This window comes from Phasianus colchicus, chromosome 10 (assembly GCF_987193195.1).
Source record: "Phasianus colchicus chromosome 10, bPhaCol1.hap1.1, whole genome shotgun sequence".
Lineage (NCBI taxonomy): Eukaryota > Metazoa > Chordata > Aves > Galliformes > Phasianidae > Phasianus > Phasianus colchicus.
Window position 1 is genome coordinate 13,430,494 of NC_143445.1, and position 18,967 is coordinate 13,449,460.

The following is an 18,967-nucleotide window of genomic DNA, read 5'->3' on the forward strand; positions in this document are numbered from 1 at the left end:
TTCTGTTACCATCCATGTACACATTTATTAAGCCAAAGGAGTTCAATCATGTCATGGTATGTCACTAGAGCACGAGATCCCTTCTCTTCAACTTGCTAACAATAGTTATTATAATTACTTTGTTTTTTGCCTTTTGAGCTTAAACAAATTAACTCTTTCCACACTTCCCCATGAAAGGCTCTTTTGTGGCTTTTTCTTTCTCCTATCCTTTCCTTTCAGTACAAAACAAATGTTTCACAGATATGTAAACATAACCATCACAGAAATGAAACTGCTCTAAAAGTTACTTTTCTTATGTTATGGACGTTTTGTTAGATTTATATCCTGTTAGAGGTACTTCGGCTTGGTGAATCCTTCAATGGCCAGCACTTGCACTGCGATGGTGCCTACAGACCCTGAAGAGGGTTAAGGCCCTTCTGTGCAAGGTGCTGCAGAAATACTTTGCTGTAACACACTGAGGTCTCTGGCAAAAATGGCATTCACTGATGCTACTAAAACCCTCTTTGCTTCCCTCTGATCAACGGTGACCCTCTCAAATTACAGGAGGTGGAGTGAAACTCCACTCCAAATGAAGTCTGGAGTTGATGTTCAACTACTGTTGAAGAGAAATGTTACAATGGGCCAATCCTGATGACTGCAGTCCTGCCACTAAAGCTTCTCATGCTCATGGGAATGCTTGTATGATTAAGAAACTTCTGTGGGAGAGGCCTGCCAGAGTGAGTCCCTTGATCACTGAACTCCTTGCTTTGCAAGAAAGCACGCAAAAAAAGCAGTCTGGTTCCTTTCTCTAGTAATTATTGGTATAATTCTAAGAGAAAAAGGGATATGGTCAGTTGCTTCGTTGCAACGCTGTGTTTTGAGTTCTGATCCCCAAATTAAAAAAGCCTCTGCTTTGCTTTGGGCTACTGTGACCAGGCCTAAAAAAGCCTGTTGGATACTCACAGTCATCAGGAGGCAGTGGTTTGCCTCTACAGCATGGAGTGCCTCTGCTATATGGTGTGAAGGCTGCGTCTTAAGCAGGAATTCTGAAGATTGTGAATGATCAACAGAAGAAATTATTTTGATACCATTTCAGAGCAATTGCAATTTAAATAATGATTTTTTTCTCAGCATTTGAGGTGAAAATAAAAAGATCACATGAAATAAATAGCAAAGAAACAACGTCCCTGTGAACATAATACATTCCTGCCTACGAAGCATCCCTTGCAAGTTACTGCCCTGTAGGTTTTGTCAGATGTTTAAATGAACCCTTTAGAGCTACAGTACTCTGAAATGAGGTTAGAAAAATTTAAAAAATGGGAATTGTGTACAATGCTCTCCTTAAAACAAAATGCCCCCCTGGGGTAACCTAGGAGTGTGAGGCCTCAATAGACATAGAGCCGATCCGAAATGGCTGCAGGCATGTGGGTCATGATCTGCATGCGCAGCCACCAGTAGTAATCCATGGGGTGGTAGCGAGTGTAGGGGGCCGTGGCAGTGAGCGCGTGGGCGACGCTTTCAATGACAGGCGAGGTGTCTGTCGAGCCGCTGTTGCAGTACGTCTCCATCTTGCTGACCTGCTCATCAAAGTACTTTCTGCCGTAGTCTTTGCGCACGATTTCGGGGAGCTCGTCCCACATTTTATCGGCTATGGCTTTGATGCGCTCGGGGCTGTACAGGTTGGTGGCAGCTATGAAGTTGCCAGGCTCCACGATGCTGACCATCACCCCCTGGGGCTGCATTTCGTACCGCAGGCAGTCAGAGAAGGCTTCCACACCAAACTTGGTGATGCAGTATGGTGACCGGGCAGGACTGCCCATCCGACCCATCATGCTACTGATGTTCACTACACGACCTAGGCAGAGGCCAGGGAAAGCACAGCTGAGCTGACAAGTGCAGACCAGATACCTGACGTACACCACCCACCAGATTCATGAAAGTGCATCCAGTTCACTCTGCATATCTCTAAGAGCTGCCTGACAGACCTGCTGCTGAGCTCTGTCTGAGCTGTGTCTGAGCTCTGCTGTCCTACATAGCAGCCTTCAGGCAGGAAAACAAGCCCCCTGCGGGGTGCTCCCTTTACATGCCAGCATAGGCACATGGTGATGCAGAAAGCAAAGAGCTATGGGGAACACAGAAGAGGCTGGACAGAACTTGCATAGTGAGAAACAGGATTGTCCAGCAGCAATCAGGACTGAGCTCAGACAAGAGGAAGCAGCATCAAAGCAAACCTCTGTCACCAAGACTAAACTTGTTTTTTTGCAAGGCTAAGGCACAATATTCAGGAGCCCAATGGTGTCTTATACTGCCTGCCTCTCAAAAGTGATTGCTCCTGTACCACAACTGGGAAAAGCATTGTAAGTCCGATGCTTCTTTTCCTACATGACAGCTGAATTGTGGCTTCAGAAATAGAGCTGGGCACCCTCTCCTCACCAGAAGCCACCCATTTTGGTAGTAGAGAGCTAGGAGACTGTGGATGCTGCAGCCTAATCAGAGGTTGCACATCACACACTGTCAGTGCTCTATGCTGAGTTGCACTAAAAAGAGGTTTGACCACAAGGACAGCTACATTTCCATGATGGAAGAAATGCTCCCTGGGACACATAAAGTCCAGGTGTCCAGCAAGACATGGGACAAAGGAGAGATCCATTTCACAGAATGCCAGTCAGGAGGAGATCACTCACCTTTTGACCTCCGGATGAGTGGGAGGAAAGCCTTGGTGGTTCGCACGGTCCCCCACAGGTTCACTTCAGCCACTTCCATGTAGGTGTCCATGCTGGTGAACTCTACCTCCCCAAATGTGGAGATCCCAGCATTGTTAACCAGCCCCCAGAGCCCTAGAAGACAAATCAAACATAAATCATCTCCTCTCTGAGACAAATGAGATCAGTTTGGGAAAAGCTTTCTAACAGATTATTGAACCATTTAACACAGCACTTATGACCTGTAGTGATGAAGCCAGATAGAAAAGAGCCCAGAGTGAGACTTAAGTATTCTGAGCAAATAAATCCACAATCAGGATCAGTCAGAAAGTAATGAGGAAAATGTAGCTTGACAAAGGGTGGAATGGTTTCAGGAATGCATGAGCAACTGGGATTTTCACCATACTGGAGCAAAATTTGCTCATTAGAGTGAGACAGGTACAGCTACCCCTTGAACTTTGACATTTATGGTAACATCTAAAATAGCATTAGCAATAGCCAGCTTCATGAGAAATCCTTTGAATAACCTCTCTACTTCCTTTGCCAATTTTTGAACATTGGCTGGGATTTATACCATAAAGGGAGTCACAAGAAATCTCAGGTCACAAGAATAAAGCACTAATCCCAGGGTCTTGAAACAGCACCCCAATTTCTGCTAATGTCCCCTATAGGAGCTAGTTGAGAAAAAGCAGAGTGATTTTTTTGTTTTGTTTTCTGGAGATGTCATCTTATGGTACAAGTGGGAAGCTGCATTCTGATATGGCACATTTAAACAGATCATTTGCTCCACACTGCTGCTCTTCAAAGCTTTTTGCCCTCCAATCGCAAGCGCAGCTTCTGAAGCATGCCCTGAAAATGCTCTCAGAGCCCAGCTGAGGGAGCTCTTGTCACTTATCTGCATATGACCTTACAGCCCACTGAATGCACCCACCTTTCTCTGGGTCTTCCAGGCTGCTGTTCACATGCTCCACTGCTCGGTCCACCTCTTTGCTGTCACAGACGTTGAGCTGCACAGTTCTCATTCGGTCACTGTTCATGTTGTCCAGCTCCTTGGAGCCACCCTCTCCCTTATTCTAGAGGGGAAGAAAGAGCTGGTTTGAATTTGGCCAAAGAGTTGTGTAGAAGATTAAAAACACACCAACCACCAAGTCAAGCAAAAGAGAGTATGCAGGGTAGACAGCATTATCAGGACAGTCCTGCAGTTCAAAGAGAAAGGAGACAAACAGGGATGTTTCTGCAGAAGAACACCATTCCCTGAGCCATCTGGCCATCAGCTCTGCCATTAAGTCAGCTGGTACCAACTGCTTTGACCTTGGGAAGCAGGCAGAGCTGGATCTACCCCAGCAACTTAACTCCTGCCCAGTACAAGTTCCTGACATCAAGCTATGATCCACCACCACAGCAGTGTCAGTGTGGTACCACTGCCACTTTTGCCTGCATTTGGTGCACAACATATAGTGTGGCTGTGGTGTGGTATAAAATAGCTGGTGAGTGGCTGCACACATACATTGCATGTGTTTCTCAGTCACACTGCCAGCTCTGGGAGCAACAGTCCTATTAGAGGGACTGCCTGCCTACTGCTCTCTCCCTTCAGCTGATCTGTACATGCAGCTCCTGCTGCCTGGAGACTCTGCTGCCTCCAATGGACTCCTACAGAGTACAACCATCAAATGTCTGGCCAACCTGCCTGGTAGTAATTCCCCAGGAGTCTTCTCCAGTATCTTACTCTCTTCTCTCTCCACAAGCTACTTCTCACTCCTGCTTCCCATCCCCACTCTTTTTTTCCTCATCTCAGAGCAACAGAGCCCCCAGCTTACACATATATATCTGCTCATGGTCCAGCCATGCAACTGCAGCCAACCCCTCAGATACCTTTCACATGAGCAAGCAACAGGGCTGCCATGCCCTCGGTATGCTACTTCAGTGGTCTTGCAGCCTAGTTTTGCTATGGTGCTACAAGGACACAGACAGAGAATATTAATAGGAGTTCATAACTATTCCTGAATTGCTTTCATGATTATGAGCTACTGGGCTGTGCTGGCCATGCTGGGGTACTTTTGTACAGGATAGTGATTATCTGAATCTGAAAATAAACACTTTTTTGGAACATCTCTGTCTTTACTGTAAGAAATGCCCCATGTCCCTCAAAATCATCCCTCACTAGAAGCTTTTACTCCCCAGTAACAGGCTAGCCATGAAGCATGTTCCACAGAACGATCTGATGATTGCTCCCCTAGCTGAGCTCTCATTCCTTCAGGCAGCCCTGCTTACTTTGTTAGCATCAGTAGGTAAGCATCAGAGTGCTCTTCACTCCTCAGCTTTTACAAGGCAGAAGTGTAGATGAGGCCACAAGGGTGACCATAGATTGCTCTCAGTGCCACCTTATCTTTCAACACACCTCCTGGCTCCTCTTGCTCCTCTGCTTATCTGCCGTGCTCACACACAGTACCCTGAAATTCATTAACTTAAGTGCCTGGTCTCTCCTGCATATCCTTCTGCACCCTCCCTTATTCCAAAGCAGACCATTAATACTGTTTAGTGCTTTTCTTTAAGAAAAGGCATTTACCGCACTCACTTCATACGGAAGCATACTGCATATGGAATTGAGCCACGAAAAGCCCCATGCATAGTTTAATGACGTTTGGTTTTACAGTGACTGAAAATAGAGTTTTATGCTGTTTGTTGCTCACTCAAACCCACTTTGGTGCTCAAGTCAGTGTGCATGGCAAAGCACCGAAAAGCATACCAAAGGCACATGTGGGAATGCCAAGAGGGAATCAGCAAGCATGCAAGCCCCTTAGAATCAGCAGCGATAGCTAAGAGACAATGGACAACAGCAAGGCCAATGTGCTTCTTTCCCCTGTCCCATATCTATGAAATCACCTCCCACAGAAGAAAACCATGAGAGCACAAGGTGGAAAAGGCACATGGCTAAACATGTCAGAAATTCTGGTAAAGATGTGCAGCAGTGAACTTGGTTCTTAAGCATTCAATTCTCCTTGCATAACCACAGCAGCCTCAGAGGCCTCACAAGCTTTACGGGGAACTTCACAGCATCTTCTTCCTCCCTCACAGAGCTGTCTCAGCAAGCCAACACCCCTCCTGCCTCCCACCCTTATGCAGCTAGGTGCTTGTACAGGGACACCCTGGGAAGGGATGCTGACTTGAGTGCTGAACTCTGGACACTAACCCAGGCACACAGGGTCATTCCCTTGGCTCTTCAGGAAGGGCAGATGGGTGGTGTTTCACTCAGGTACCCTGTGATGGTGTCATGCACTCCTGGCACAGGACTCAACCCCTTGGCCCACAAGCAGCAGTGGAAGGATCTTATTACCCTCTGCCAAGAGACCACTGCATCTCTGCTGTCAGCCCCAAGGTTCACTGACCCCATGGCAAGAGGTCTCAGCTCTGGCATCACTGTCTCATCTTTCCCTCTCCATGGTCACTCCCTGCAGCCCACAGCTCCAGCTCGGATCTTTCTCACTGTGTCCTTGAAGTGGCACGTGGCTCTGAGCACTCCTTCTGAGCCCTCCAGTAACTCACACCCTGGGTTGACCACATAACCTCTGGTTCTGCACCCTCTGCAAGCCTCAACAGACCTGAGCACACAACGCAAAGCAAGCAGAGATCCCACAGCACTCCTGACAGTAGTGACAAACATCACATGTCCACTGGTAACAGATACTGATGGAAAAATACCTTCTTCAGCTTGTGTCAGCTGGCTCGTCCAGCTATTAACCAAAGAGGAAAAACAAGACAGCTGCAGTGTGATCGTTCATTGAATCCACTGTCTTTTGGCAATGAAGAATCAATATAACTCTCAAACTAACATTTGTTAGTGAAAATAGTGAAACTAGTGAATTAGCACTGTTAGCACAGATGCATCCTTGGGCTGCCCTTAGTCATGACTTTAAAAACCCCTCAGATTTCCTTCAGTAAAAAGTATAGTCAGGCTCTCAGGATCTGCCCGCTCTAGGAAACGCTCCTAACAAAGAGTCAGCACTGCACACATTTTGCATCTGCGAGGAGACTGCATACCCTGGGGATATGACAGTGCCCTGAGCTGGAGTGTGTTCCTGATGTGCAGCTGTGCTCTGACAAGTAGTCATGTGAAAATAACACTGAAGTTTCATACTCATTTCCTCTCAGTCAGAGCAAGGTCAAATATATCCAGTTTACAAGCAAAATACAATGCTTCGTATTTCCACCTTTATTTCACTCTAGAGCCAAAATAAATGCTAGCATTGTTCTGCCCCTAAAATCAGCACCACCAACAATAACATTGATTTTATAGCACGTGGTTCTGCTCACAGTTTTGCTAATGAAACCTGTAACATAAACAGAAATCAGCTCAGTGTCTTGGAGTTTAGTTCTGCAGGATTATGAGCCTGTTTTTTTCCATAATGAATATGATCTGAAGACACCTAGTACACCAATTTGCTGACTGTGTCATTTATAGCATTTTTCTGATGACAGCTGCTGTTACCAGTCTTGCCATGGTCACACAGACTTTGGAACATAGCATATGAATGCAGCTAAAAAATCAACAGTCAATTACACAGGGATACAGTAAAGATTTTTGCTGATTCTTGCAGAGGAAACAAATGTTGATCAAAGAGTTCTGGCATGCTGCTTCATGTCAGCTTATGGTGAAACTGTCAGAGGCCAATATTTTCCACTAACATGCTGTAGTGGAAATGCTAAGTCATGGCCTGAAGCACTGATTGAGACCTGGTGGGAAGGCAGGGCCAATCCAGGGGAGCTCAGGTGCACACAATGCACCTGAGTGACTGGAAGAGGTGGAGCCAGGATGCAACCCTTCCCAGATCTCATTTAAGGGTTGGCAGTGGAGGTAAAGGCACTTTAGTGGAGATCCCTGCCTACTGAAAGCTTTCTAAATTTAAGCAGTTTTTTTTTGTTTTTTTTCCCTTTGTTTCTGTGTCCAGGGCTTGTTCTGATTTGCTGTAGTCTAGGATTGTGTTACTCCATAACCATTGCTGTACTTTCCATCACACAGTAGCATTACACATGCATTCAGCAGCATGAATACTGAAGACACCAAAATAGAAGGGAAGCTTCAGCAACAGTTAAACACATACTTGTGTTTTTCTGATGCTCAGAAGGAAGTGAAATGAGGAGTAACCCTGTGGCTTTGAGATCTTTGGCTACTGCCAATGTATAGGCAGGCTATTATTCTGAACAGTAGTTTTAAGTCTACAGTATTATCTTCTCCAATGCTTATTTATAGTTAAAAAAGCATGGTGAAAAAAAATCTGCAAAAAAAGAACTCTTCTATTCTTTCTCTTCTCGTTGTCTTTAAAAAAGTAGCAGTTTATAGCAGGTATCCTGTTTAGCTGTGAAGCCTGTAGAGGGAGCCAAAGTTAAAAAAAATAAACCCTCGACTCAAAGCTGAGACCACAAGTGATAGAGCAACCTAAACACACTTTTCAAATTGTGGTAGAAAGTAACAATTCAAGCAAAATGTTGTGATAATGGCAAGACTAACAACAGAACGAATATTGATAATACTTTTAGAAGCACCCGATAAAGTCTCTTTAAATAATATCACTGTGAATGTCTCCTAAGTAGTTATAAGTAAACTAAAAAGATTAGGATCAAAATAACTGATTCACCCCAGGATATCCTGAGAAGTAAGCTTGGTTTCTACTGGGAAATGACAATGCAGCTGAAAAAGAAAAGCCTCCTAAGGAGAAGCTAAAGCTTGCTCTCATTCTTCATGACCAGGTAACTTGGACTGCTCTTGGAGAGCAAACTGAAGACTGCATCACTGAACTATGTGTGTCCTGGTTGTGCCTCATATGCACTACTGAAACTATTGCTTTCACAGTGATTTCAGTGTGTACCTGCAGTGCGCACTGCAGCATGGTTGTGCTCATGAATGTAAAAGAAAATACTCATACCACATACTATAAAAACACTAGTGGTTTGTTGGATGTCATGACTAATCAAAATAAACTCTGCATAATTATGTATAAACTGAGTGCAGCTCCAAAGGTTCAAACTAAACCAATCCTCAAATCATTTACAGGTAAGCCTATAAACTCAGATTTGGGGTTTGAGTCAATTGTATTTGAAAAAGACCAGGATGTCTTAATTCAAATAGGACCATTTCCAAACCCTGATGAGCTCTTGTTATGGTCTAGACCAGGTAATGCTCCATGAATTCAAGCACATGTGCATTTTCTTTTGTGTGACCAACAACCCTCCCTCTCCTTGGCCAGATGTTGTGGAGATGAAAAACAGGATTTACTGTGTGTCTGTTCATATGCCACAGATGAAGAATAAAGCTTCTGGTTTTCCTACCTTTTGCAGGCAGCCAGCATAGATAATGAAGCCTTTAGCATGTAGGTGCTTGGCCAAGGCAAATCCAAACCCAGAGTCACAGCCTGTTATAAGCACAGCTCTGCTGCCAATCTGCAAGACAGAACAAAACAATGCCCTGGAACCGAGTAATCAGAAACAGTGATTTGTGTGCACTGAACAAATAGTGTCCTTGGCCAGGAGCAACCTGTTCTAGGCACATTTTCTACGTTCATTGCCAGCTACTGCCACACAGTGCCTCCAGAAGACAGGAAACTAAGGCTTCATGCCAAAAATCACTCCAGTGAGGTAGGATTGCTGTCCTCCCAGCACTTTTGGCAATAGGCTTTCAAAGCAAAGAGACCAAGTAAACCAGCTTCTCTGGCAGTTCATATCCATTTTGGGAACTGTCTGCTTTATTTTCACATTTCAAAACATGTTTTTGCTTCAGTAGGAACTGTTGTATTTTCAGAGCAGGCAGGAATCCACTCTTCCCTATTTTGCAGCCTGTAGGGTGTATGGAATATAGTTTGACTGAAGAAGATGACAACAGGTTAATATTACTGACTGCTTGTTTGTCTTCATCTTTCCAGCACATAAACCCTCATTTTAAGATCTAAGTAGGATCACAAGGCTTGTATAGTTGAAATTAAGATCAATCAGTGATTAGTCTTCTATTTAAATTACAGGTTTGAAAAATAAGTAGTACACTTCTTTCCTTCTCCAAATACCTTGCCATCTCACAAAGAGAGGCAGCAGTCAAGTGCTGTGTTAAGAACTGCATCATGTATCAACCGTTTTAGCAGCACCAGGTGTGTATACAGCAAGGTGCTGCTGTGGGTGGGATTAGTAATGACTGTTTGCAACTCATTTCAGCTTATCTCTGTTAAAACTAGAAGCTTGGCATTTCCCAAGATACAAGAGGACTGAGAGTTACACCAGAAGCCTGACATCACAAGGGCCATATATGAATTCCTTTGAGACTCTGTCCCAGACAAAATGTGCATGCTCTGGTACTGTTACAGAGCTGAGTTCTGTGCCATGTTACAGTGCCAGGCAAAAGGAAAGAGGATGTTCTGCACTTTTTTTCTGTTAAGTTAGTGCCTTCAAGGAAAGAGCTATTAAAGAAGAGGGTCAGTCTCCAGAGCGAGATGTGAGGACGCTCCAATTTATTTACATCACTTTATACAACCATACTCTGGAAAGAGTGCTTTATTAAGAACTTGTCATGCAAATTCCCTCCACTCTAAGGTGGAAGATTTCATCTGCTGAGTAAGTTCCAGAAATAGAAAAAAAACACCAGTCTGATTGTTTACTGCTATCCTTAGTAGCATGTACCATGTTGCGTCAATGGAATCTCTCTGCTAGGAAAGAATGTGGAGTATGTTGAAGAGGTCTAGCTCAGAGTCATTCTGGCAAATAGGAAAGAAGAATTTGGTCACCAGGCTCCAGAGAGCTTAAAGCCTCAGCTCAGCAGAACTAGATCTTGGAAACTACAATAATACTCACCTGATCAACCTCACTTGCATAAGAGCGGCTGCCACATGAGGACAAGAGAGGGAAGCAAAATTTTTGCACGGGTCTGTTAAAGAAAAACAGCAACATGGAACAATCAAGCATGGAATATCCTGTTCATACCTTGGTGCTACATATGAAAAAAAGAATATTGTGTTGCCTTTATACATAATGTGGACTGTCATCTGAATAGACAACCTCATCTACAGCTCTCCTTAGTCTAAGCCTGTCTGCTTCCTACAGTAGGAAACACTTGTTTCTCCCAAGACTCTGATGCTATTTCTATCTGCTGGACCTGTTTGGATATAGATGAGAATTCTAAAACAGTTCCTGGTTTGAATGCACAGAGTTGCCTCCACCTGCAAAATGGGCAGTACAGTGCTTTCATTTTCAACAGCAACCATGCTCTCACAAAGCAGGAGCAGTGGAAGTTATACATTCACCTATTGAAAGCACGCTGCTATGGCACTGTCTCTGATATCCATCCTAATGCTGATTTGCTTTTAATTATCTACTGTTTTTATACACAGCTCCACCCTTCTGTCATCTATGACACTTCTGCAGTGTGTACCCATTAGATCCTCTTAGATCTCATATCCCCTCTTAGCAGCTGTTAAAACAAAGATGCTTTTGTGCAATATGTGCCATGCAGATCTAAAGCTACTCTGCATAGTATGTTTGACTCTGAGGAATATACAGTGTGTTCAAAAATACAGATCAGAGCAAAGCAACAATGCCTTCCAGGGGAGAATCTGTTTAGAAAAGCTTTGTTACCAGTAGCATCTTATCTTAGGCCTTGCTATAATCCAGCAAAGCTGGGTCTAGAGAACACACCAGACTGACCGTGCCCTCTGACCTGCCAGCCACCTCTCTGGACTCTATCAGCTTTTTCACAGTTTGCTTTGAGCACTGCCATGGCCTGCTGCCTTCTTGCTTTCCTCCAGATACACTGTATTTCAGCTGTTCTCTGGTTCCTCTGATAACATCTATCCTTTAGCAGAGCTCCTCTTCGAGGCTGAATTTGCTTAATCACTCACAATTATCTCTGCTCAGACATCACAGGCACTCCCAGGGTGACCTATGCAACACTGAACTGCAATCTGCAGACACTGGCTTCTGAGCTGCATCTTCAGAAAACAAGGCTAGAGAAAGGTTCTAATAGAGCAGAAGCTTTGAACTAGGTGGAAAGGGAGCTGATCTACAGTCATATGATACAACAGATGTCTGTTGCTGATCGGTATAGGAAATCTCTAACAGGTTAGCTATCTTTGCTCTTTACAGCTCTGTCTCAAGAGCCAACCTTGATAGTGTGATGTCATTATCAACAGCAGTGGAACAACACTGAAGGTGTAAATTCTTGCTTAGCAGACCACTCTACAATCAGTGGCATGCACACTGTTGTGTGGGAACCCTGTTCTAAAGACAGTGAAATTTGCTCTGGGTTTGGACTAGCAGGGTTCTCATTCGGTACAAAGATTTGCTTTTGATTTTTTTAAAGAGCTAGATTTAGAATTAAATAATTTTCTGCCTATTTATGTTCCGAAAAAAAAAAACAAAACAGCTTTGTTATTCAACCTACCTTTCTTTCTCACTAAAATTCTCATCAACTTTCCCATTTTACATGATTAATTATCACTTAATTAAAGTTATAGAAACGTGACAGTTCCTTGCACTGCACCAAAGCCTACTTGCTGATATTCAGGAATGCCCCAAAAGGTCATGGAATCTCCATCCTTGGAGACTTTCAAACGCAGCCTGGGCACAGTCCTGGGCAAACAGCTCCTTGTTCTTCTTGAGCATGGAGGTTGACCATATGACCTCTGGAGGGCCCTCCCAACCTCAGCCGTTCTGACACTCTGTAAATAAACTGCCCCACTGAAATCAAGTAAGCCCCTGATGTACACTTTACTCAAGATCTCGCTCTTCTTCTCTACAAAGTTACTTACCTGAACTTGTTCCCTGGATTCTTGAAAGTCAGGGTTTTTACAGGGAGGTTCAGGAGAGGACGGGACAGCTTGGTTGCCAACATGTTTCCGATCAATACGCTCTATCAACAGCGAGCCTGCTCTTCCTTAGCTCTGCAAGGCAAGATAGCGCCTCACCTTTAGTTGCTCAATTATTTTGTAAGTCATGCTGACTCTGTACATTTTAAAGACAAAATAAAGTCCAAAGGAACTCATCTTTCCCCCTTGCGGTTCCTCATCTTGAGATAAATGGCTCAACCTTCAGCCACCTCAACACGCTTTTAAACAAGGAAAAGACGAGAGACGGGCTGACAAGCAGGAAGTCACTTAAAGAAAACGTCTGTTTCTCTTTGTTTACTGCATCTTAGATTGTTCTCTGAAACAACTGAAAACTGAGTTATTTACTCATGGAATTCATTATTTTGAGTACAATACATGATGTAAAACAGATGCTGGAGGCACAGGTGACATTGTGCTACACGTACCCGAAGCAATGCAGCCCATACAGCCACGTGGTTAAAAATGCATTTCCTTGTAATGGAGCAGCTATGATACCGGGCTGTGCACAGGAATCCCTGTGAACCCGGGGGAGAACAAGGCTCAAGGGCAGGAATTAAGCTCAGAAAGTCCACTGCATTCATTTCTTTTTTGTTTAAAGCTGATCCAGCTCACGCACCCCAGCTTAGAGCATTGTCTCCCTCACCGCAGCCGAGAAATGGTGCCTAATTGTCAGGCTTTATGCACGTCTCCGTTGAATTCCGCATTTTTAGGGCCTGCTGGAAACGGGCCTAAACTTGAAATTGCTATGAAAGAGCTGCCGTTGGCCGCAGCTCAGCAAAGAAAGGTCTAGAAAGTGTGCATTAAAGGCGCCTACGTCGCTCCGCTTTTGGGAGGGACCGGGCGGCTCCGGGAACCCCCGAAACGCTGCCGGCGTCCCGGTGCCGCCCTCCGGCCGTGCCCGAGCGGTGGACGCGTCCCTGGGCGGCCCGGCGGGCGGCTGTCATTCGGCGGCCCGGCCCCGCGAGGGGGGCGAGGGAAGATGTCGGCGGGGCCGCTACCCGCGCGGCCTGCGGGGCCCGGAGGATAAAGAGGAAGAGGACGAGGAAGAGGAAAAGCGGCGCGGCTCGCCCGCCCCTTCCCCGCGGGCACGCGAGGTCATCGGCAGCCCCTTACCTGCGGCCGGCGGGCGTCCCGGGCGCTGCGTTTGAATGAGGCTGGGCCGCTCACCCGGCTGCTGGGGCGCGGCGGGGGGCGGGCCGGGGGAAGGGCCGGGGCGGGCGCGGGCGGCGGCGGCGACGGGCGGCGGCCATAGGCTGAGGCCGAACCGCCGCGGCCATGCGCGGCCCCGCCGTGCTGCTGGCGCTGGGCGCCGCTCTGTGCCTGGCCCCCCGCCTCCTGCGGCGGCTGCGCCGCGCCCTGCCCGTGAGTACCGCGGCGGGGACGGGGGGCGGCGGGCCGGCCTCACTCCTCTCGCCGCTGTGCGGGGCCGAGGGAGGCGCGGTGTCGGCGCTGCGAGGGGCCGCCGCGCTGCTGAGCGCCGAAGCCCGGCACGTGCCGGAGCTCCCGGGCCGTCGTCAGCCGTTCGGCTGCGCTGCGCTTCGCACGGCCGTTGAGATTAGGAAGCGAACGTAGCGGAGAAAAAGGCCCCGTGAATAGAATAATTGCACGGCCGGCCTCCTGTAGCGTGCTCTCGGAAGCCCGGCGGGGTGTCTCGGCGGGTCGCGCGGAGCTCGGCTCCTGGTCGTGCTGCAGGACGGACCCGCAGCTCCAGGGATCCAGCCGCTGCTTCGCTGCCTGCCGCGTGGCGCCTCCATCGCCTTCCTCTGCCTTCTGGGCCACGAGGAACCCCTCCACCCGAGTAGAGGTGGCACCGCGGCCTTCTCCAGAGACTCGAGGAGCGGTTTGTGTCCGTCCGTCGTGGAGGTGATGGGTGGTGCACGAGTTGGCCGCCAGCCTTTGCCTTTGGAGGCCTTCAGGTGTGATGATTGCGCCTGGCTTATGGTGCTTTAACGCGCCTGTACGACTTTGCCCCGTGAATGTTTATTGTACTGAAGCAGCGGCAGTGCCTGTGCATCGTAACCAGGCAGTCCGTGCTAGCCAGAACTGCGCGAAAGTTAATAATTCGGAGATTCCTCTAGCAAAGGAATCCCGTGTCTGGTGGCTGTTCTGCAGGCAGGGGTTTCAGCATGTTGGGAAAAAGACAAAAGACCTCTTTAGAGAACATCTTCAGTTTCTCTTCCTGGGATTGAAAGCCCCAAGTTCCTAACTCTGGAAATAAGGAACAAGGAAAGTTTACAGTGTAACTGCTTGTTCGTATCTTCAAATTAACGTATCTGATAACAAGGAAATGATCAGGGAGGTCATCCAAGGCAACAGCACGCAGAAAATAACATGGCACAAAGTAGAAAAGGAAAAAGACAGGGCAAGCTCTGAAACTGTGGGAAGACTGGGGCTGACAGAGTAGCTTTGCTTAATTTCTGTTGCAATAAATGCGTACACTTTGGATGGATCACCTATGTAGGTAAAATGTTCTGCTGTTTAACAAAGCACTCGTATCCCAGTAGGAAAAGCTTATGGAGTGTGTGTGCCTCTGAGTACAATAGCAAATAATTAACAATCACAGGAGCCTTCTGTACTGTAAATTGTTTCTCACCTTTCTGGTCACTGTTAGGTTGCTGGGAGGGTTTTTCCCCATCCTTGTTTTTTGCATACATCTTGGTGGTTGGTTTGTTGTGTTGTTGTTTGTTTGTTTTAACCAGAGAAAACAAAACGGCTGCTGTGAGTTAAACTTGATGGAGATAGGAACACAGCCCAGCCATTTACAGATGGGTCTTCCCTTATTTCATGTACCTGAGCTGCCCTTACCAAACTGACTGAGGAGGCAGCTGCCTTTGGCTGAGGGCTGCACTTCTTTGCCTGTTCTGGTCTTTGGATGTGATCAGAGCTCTTTAAGTCCTGCTCATTTCTTCTGCTTTCTGGAAGTTCTTTGTGTTCAGGACTCAAAAGCAAATGGTAAGGTGGAGTAAAAAGAAGAAAGGTGCATTCTTTAAGGGTCAGGTTGCTGAATTAATGTGGGAAGTAACCTTGGCAGATCTGTGATCTGGTTCATTATTGATCCTCGTTTTTCTTAATATTGTGTCACTGTAGGTTAAGACTGAGCACTGTATCTGGTTCTCACTCAGCCTATGTCCTTTAGCTGTAGCTATCTTTAACAGTTCAGTAGAGCTAGCCTGTAGCTGGGTGCATTTTTGTCTGACTATAGGAATCAGTGTTCGTGTGGGTGTTGATGTAATAAATGCAGGACAGATTTTTCATCAGTTCTCACTTCAACTTCACTTCTTGACTGTCCTTTGAAACATTAAGTTGTGGATGGGAGAGGGCGTTGCCCATTTGCCTGTTGCTGTTTGCTCAGGCTCATTTAAGTATGTGCAGTAACTGATCACTATCACCCTGCAATTATCCCTTATTGCCATTTCACTACCACATGTCAGCAGAACAAGTGATTAGAGCACTGGGGATTGCTTGGTTTCTGTCTGAAACAGTGGTTGGTCAAGATGGTGCAATTCCTACATAGGTAGTATAAAATACAAATGTTCATATTCCAGATGCCATTAATATGGCAGTGGGGAATATTAGTTGTGAATGCCTCTGCTGGGATGGAAGTGACCTCACTTCCTTACTGCATTCTCCAGGCATTTATTGCCATGTCACGTTATCACCTGACAGATAAGGTTTCTGTTTGGAGCAGTCTGGAGCACTGCATTTGGGTGGCTGCTGGTTGAGATACATCTTAAGGGTTCACTGCTTCACAGTAGTGCCAGGGAGAGGGTAAGATGGCTTTCAAGCAAAGAAAGAGGATGAATGTGCAATGTTTTGGTATGGAATTCTATTCGGGATTTTGGGTTCTGTTTTCAGAACTATCACAAGCCTGTTATGTCAAAGCAGATGTAGTATCAAATCTTCTCTCTCAATTTAGCTGTCAGTCAGAAGATAACAATGTAGGAGAAAACTGCGGGATTTGATAAATGGTTCCTGTTAAGAGTTCAGTGCTTCAAAAGGAAGCCCTAAGCTGTAGTCACACTCCTGTGTGCTAAAATACAGCATGAAAAGTACTGCATAGAGTGGGAGTAGGAAGGGTACAGACAATAGTCACTGCAGTTAAAAGAGCTGCTGTGCTGATTGGACAGGTGACATACTGTCATTGTAACTTTTTCTGTGCTTTTCTTTCTTATATGCCTATGAGCTGATAGATCACTCATTTATTTTAAAATACCTCTGTGCGGTTTTGGCTAGTGATACTTGATAGCTGCAGTTTTAGCTAGGGCATCAAGGTAACACAAGTTGTTACAGACCAGTGATAAAATAAACTTAGGATTTCATGGTAGTTGGGAGCTGGTTATTTTTCTACACAGGAATCTTGTCTACACCTTTACGCTGGCTGCTCCAGCAGAAGTTCCGTAAAATCACTGGATCTAGTTTGCAGTGAAACAGGTCAGTGGTCATTGTGACTTGAGTCTGTGCCCACCACCACGCACAGGGGAAAGAGAGCTGAGCTGCAGAGAAATATTACCAGGCTTTGCTGCATTTACGTTATGCTGTTTTCAGAGTGATACTTGACCAGAATGGTGCAGCAGATCTGACATGGTTATCTGAGCTCCCTCTGGTGTGGAGGGAGGTTATCCCAGATCTTCTGGACGTGTTCTGAGGTGTTCTATAGGGGCTGCCTTTCCTTCTCTGTGAATTTCACAAGGATGTTTGACTGCTAACGTGAACGGCCATCTTTCAGATAGCTTAGACCAGGTGAGCTCAGCCCCACGCAGTGTGCACATGTCAGCCATACAGCCTCTTAGTTGCTAACTGTACCTTCTAAACACTGGCTGCAGGTCTGCATGCTGCTCTTTTGCTGCATAGCTCAATGCTGCTGGTACCTGCAGGATTGCAGTGTCTGATGATAACATATTGTCTTTCCCCATACAGGCTGAAGGGAAGGCGGTGCTCATAACTGGCTGTGACAAAGGTTTTGGACATGCCTTGGCAAAACAGCTTCATGCAAAGGGGTTTACTGTTTTTGCTGGATGCTTGCTAGCGGTGAGTAATTATATTGATCAAAATTTCACAGAATTTCACAGAATTTCACAGAATTTCACAGAATTGCCAGGGTTGGAAGGGACCTCAAGGATCATGAATCTCCAACCCCCCTGCCACAAGAAGAGCCACCAATCATCCCACCTAATGCTAGACCAGACTGCCCAGGGCCCCATCCAATCTGGCCTTGAACACCTCCAGGGATGGGGCATCCACAGCTTCTCTGGGCAGCCTGTTCTTCTTGGACTAGAGAAATATTTTTCTCAAGTAACAGCCTTTTTATCTGCAGCTTCCATTTGTCTTAATCCAAAACCCGTGGGAGGTAAGGTGGGGTTTCATCCACCTGTTGAATCTTGTTGTTCCTGTAATTCTGAGCTCTTTAGGGCAGGGACTGTCTGTCAGCTGCATGTCTGTACAGTAGCTTGCACAATAGTGTGCAAGGTTTGAGGTTGCTGCTGGAACGTCCCAGCAATGCTGCAAAATACACAATAAACCTGGTGGTTCAAAATTGCTATGGCACCATGCTTTCATGTCTTCTCAGGCATCTCTGTTGCTATTTTTCATTCTATCACTGTCCTTTAAGGACATTTTGCTCAAACTTCTCTCCAAGCCACATTGGTTGGGTTTATTTCCAAAGTGCTTCTGCAGCTTCTCTGAAAGCTGTCTGCTTTTTGGATAGATGAACAAACCAACTAACTGTACCCTTCTGTAGGTCTCACCTTCTGTCATTTTACTTGGTAGGTAGTATCAATTGTAAGAGATCAGTTCAGGCACATTGAATCAGAAGGAGCTGCAGAGCTGTCAGCCCAGTCCCTGCTCTTGCAGGTAATCATGTTGTGTAATCCTCTATAAATTGGGCACGGTCTGCTTCCATTTGCAGTTTTATCCTTTTTTTTTTTTCTCTTTAGACTATCAAAACTTATGTAATTTCCAGCATTAATTGTTTAAAATCAGTTCATGCCCGCTCGTTTGTCTATCAAATGATCTTCAATTTCTTATCTCTTCTCTGGATGGAATGACAGTGTGCTCAAAGCTTCTCTCAACATTTGTTTTCTAGTCTAAACAAAGTTGCCCATATAATTTCTCTTAAGCATCCTCCATTGCCTTAAACACACCAATCAAAATGAGTGTCAGGCTCATAACTGGCTTTTCTATGGTTTATTTCAACTCCAACTTTTGTCCTGTTCTTCTACTTCATTCTTCACGGCCATCCATGTTATGCCATGTTTCTCTGTATCTCTGATTTTTGTCATGCACACTCCTGCGTTATGGATGAAAGTCACTGATGAAAAATAGTGAATGAGGTTTGTCCTTTGGGAACTCCGCTGGTGACTCTTAACCAGAAAGAGTATTTTAATTGCAGTATTGTCCAGTACTGTCAATTGCCATCTCTCTTGATGG

The 18,967-nt window shown here is 45.8% G+C and overlaps 2 protein-coding genes across 3 annotated transcripts in view; one reads left to right on the forward strand and one right to left on the reverse strand.

The window, feature by feature from the left end:
• BDH1 (3-hydroxybutyrate dehydrogenase 1) lies at positions 1-13,798 on the reverse strand. Of its 2 annotated transcripts, none has more exons than XM_031596258.2 (7): positions 13,655-13,798; positions 12,464-12,595; positions 10,512-10,584; positions 9,006-9,116; positions 3,613-3,754; positions 2,664-2,816; positions 1-1,834 (listed from the first exon to the last, which is right to left on the reverse strand). In XM_031596258.2, exons 2-7 carry the CDS (start codon positions 12,544-12,546, stop codon positions 1,365-1,367), a joined length of 1,032 nt encoding a protein of 343 aa, XP_031452118.2. In that variant the 5' UTR covers positions 12,547-12,595; positions 13,655-13,798; the 3' UTR covers positions 1-1,364. The 2 variants fall into 2 exon arrangements, with proteins under 2 accessions (XP_031452118.2, XP_031452119.2); XM_031596259.2 differs by lacking the exon at positions 13,655-13,798 and adding an exon at positions 13,158-13,320.
• Positions 13,769-18,967, forward strand: part of LOC116230865 (D-beta-hydroxybutyrate dehydrogenase, mitochondrial-like) — a 17,333-nt gene continuing 12,134 nt past the window's right edge. The window contains exons 1-2 of the mRNA XM_031596257.2: positions 13,769-13,903; positions 17,459-17,569. Of these exons, the coding sequence (XP_031452117.1) occupies positions 13,817-13,903; positions 17,459-17,569 (198 nt within the window). The 5' untranslated portion in view covers positions 13,769-13,816. The remainder of the gene's footprint in view (positions 13,904-17,458; positions 17,570-18,967) is intronic.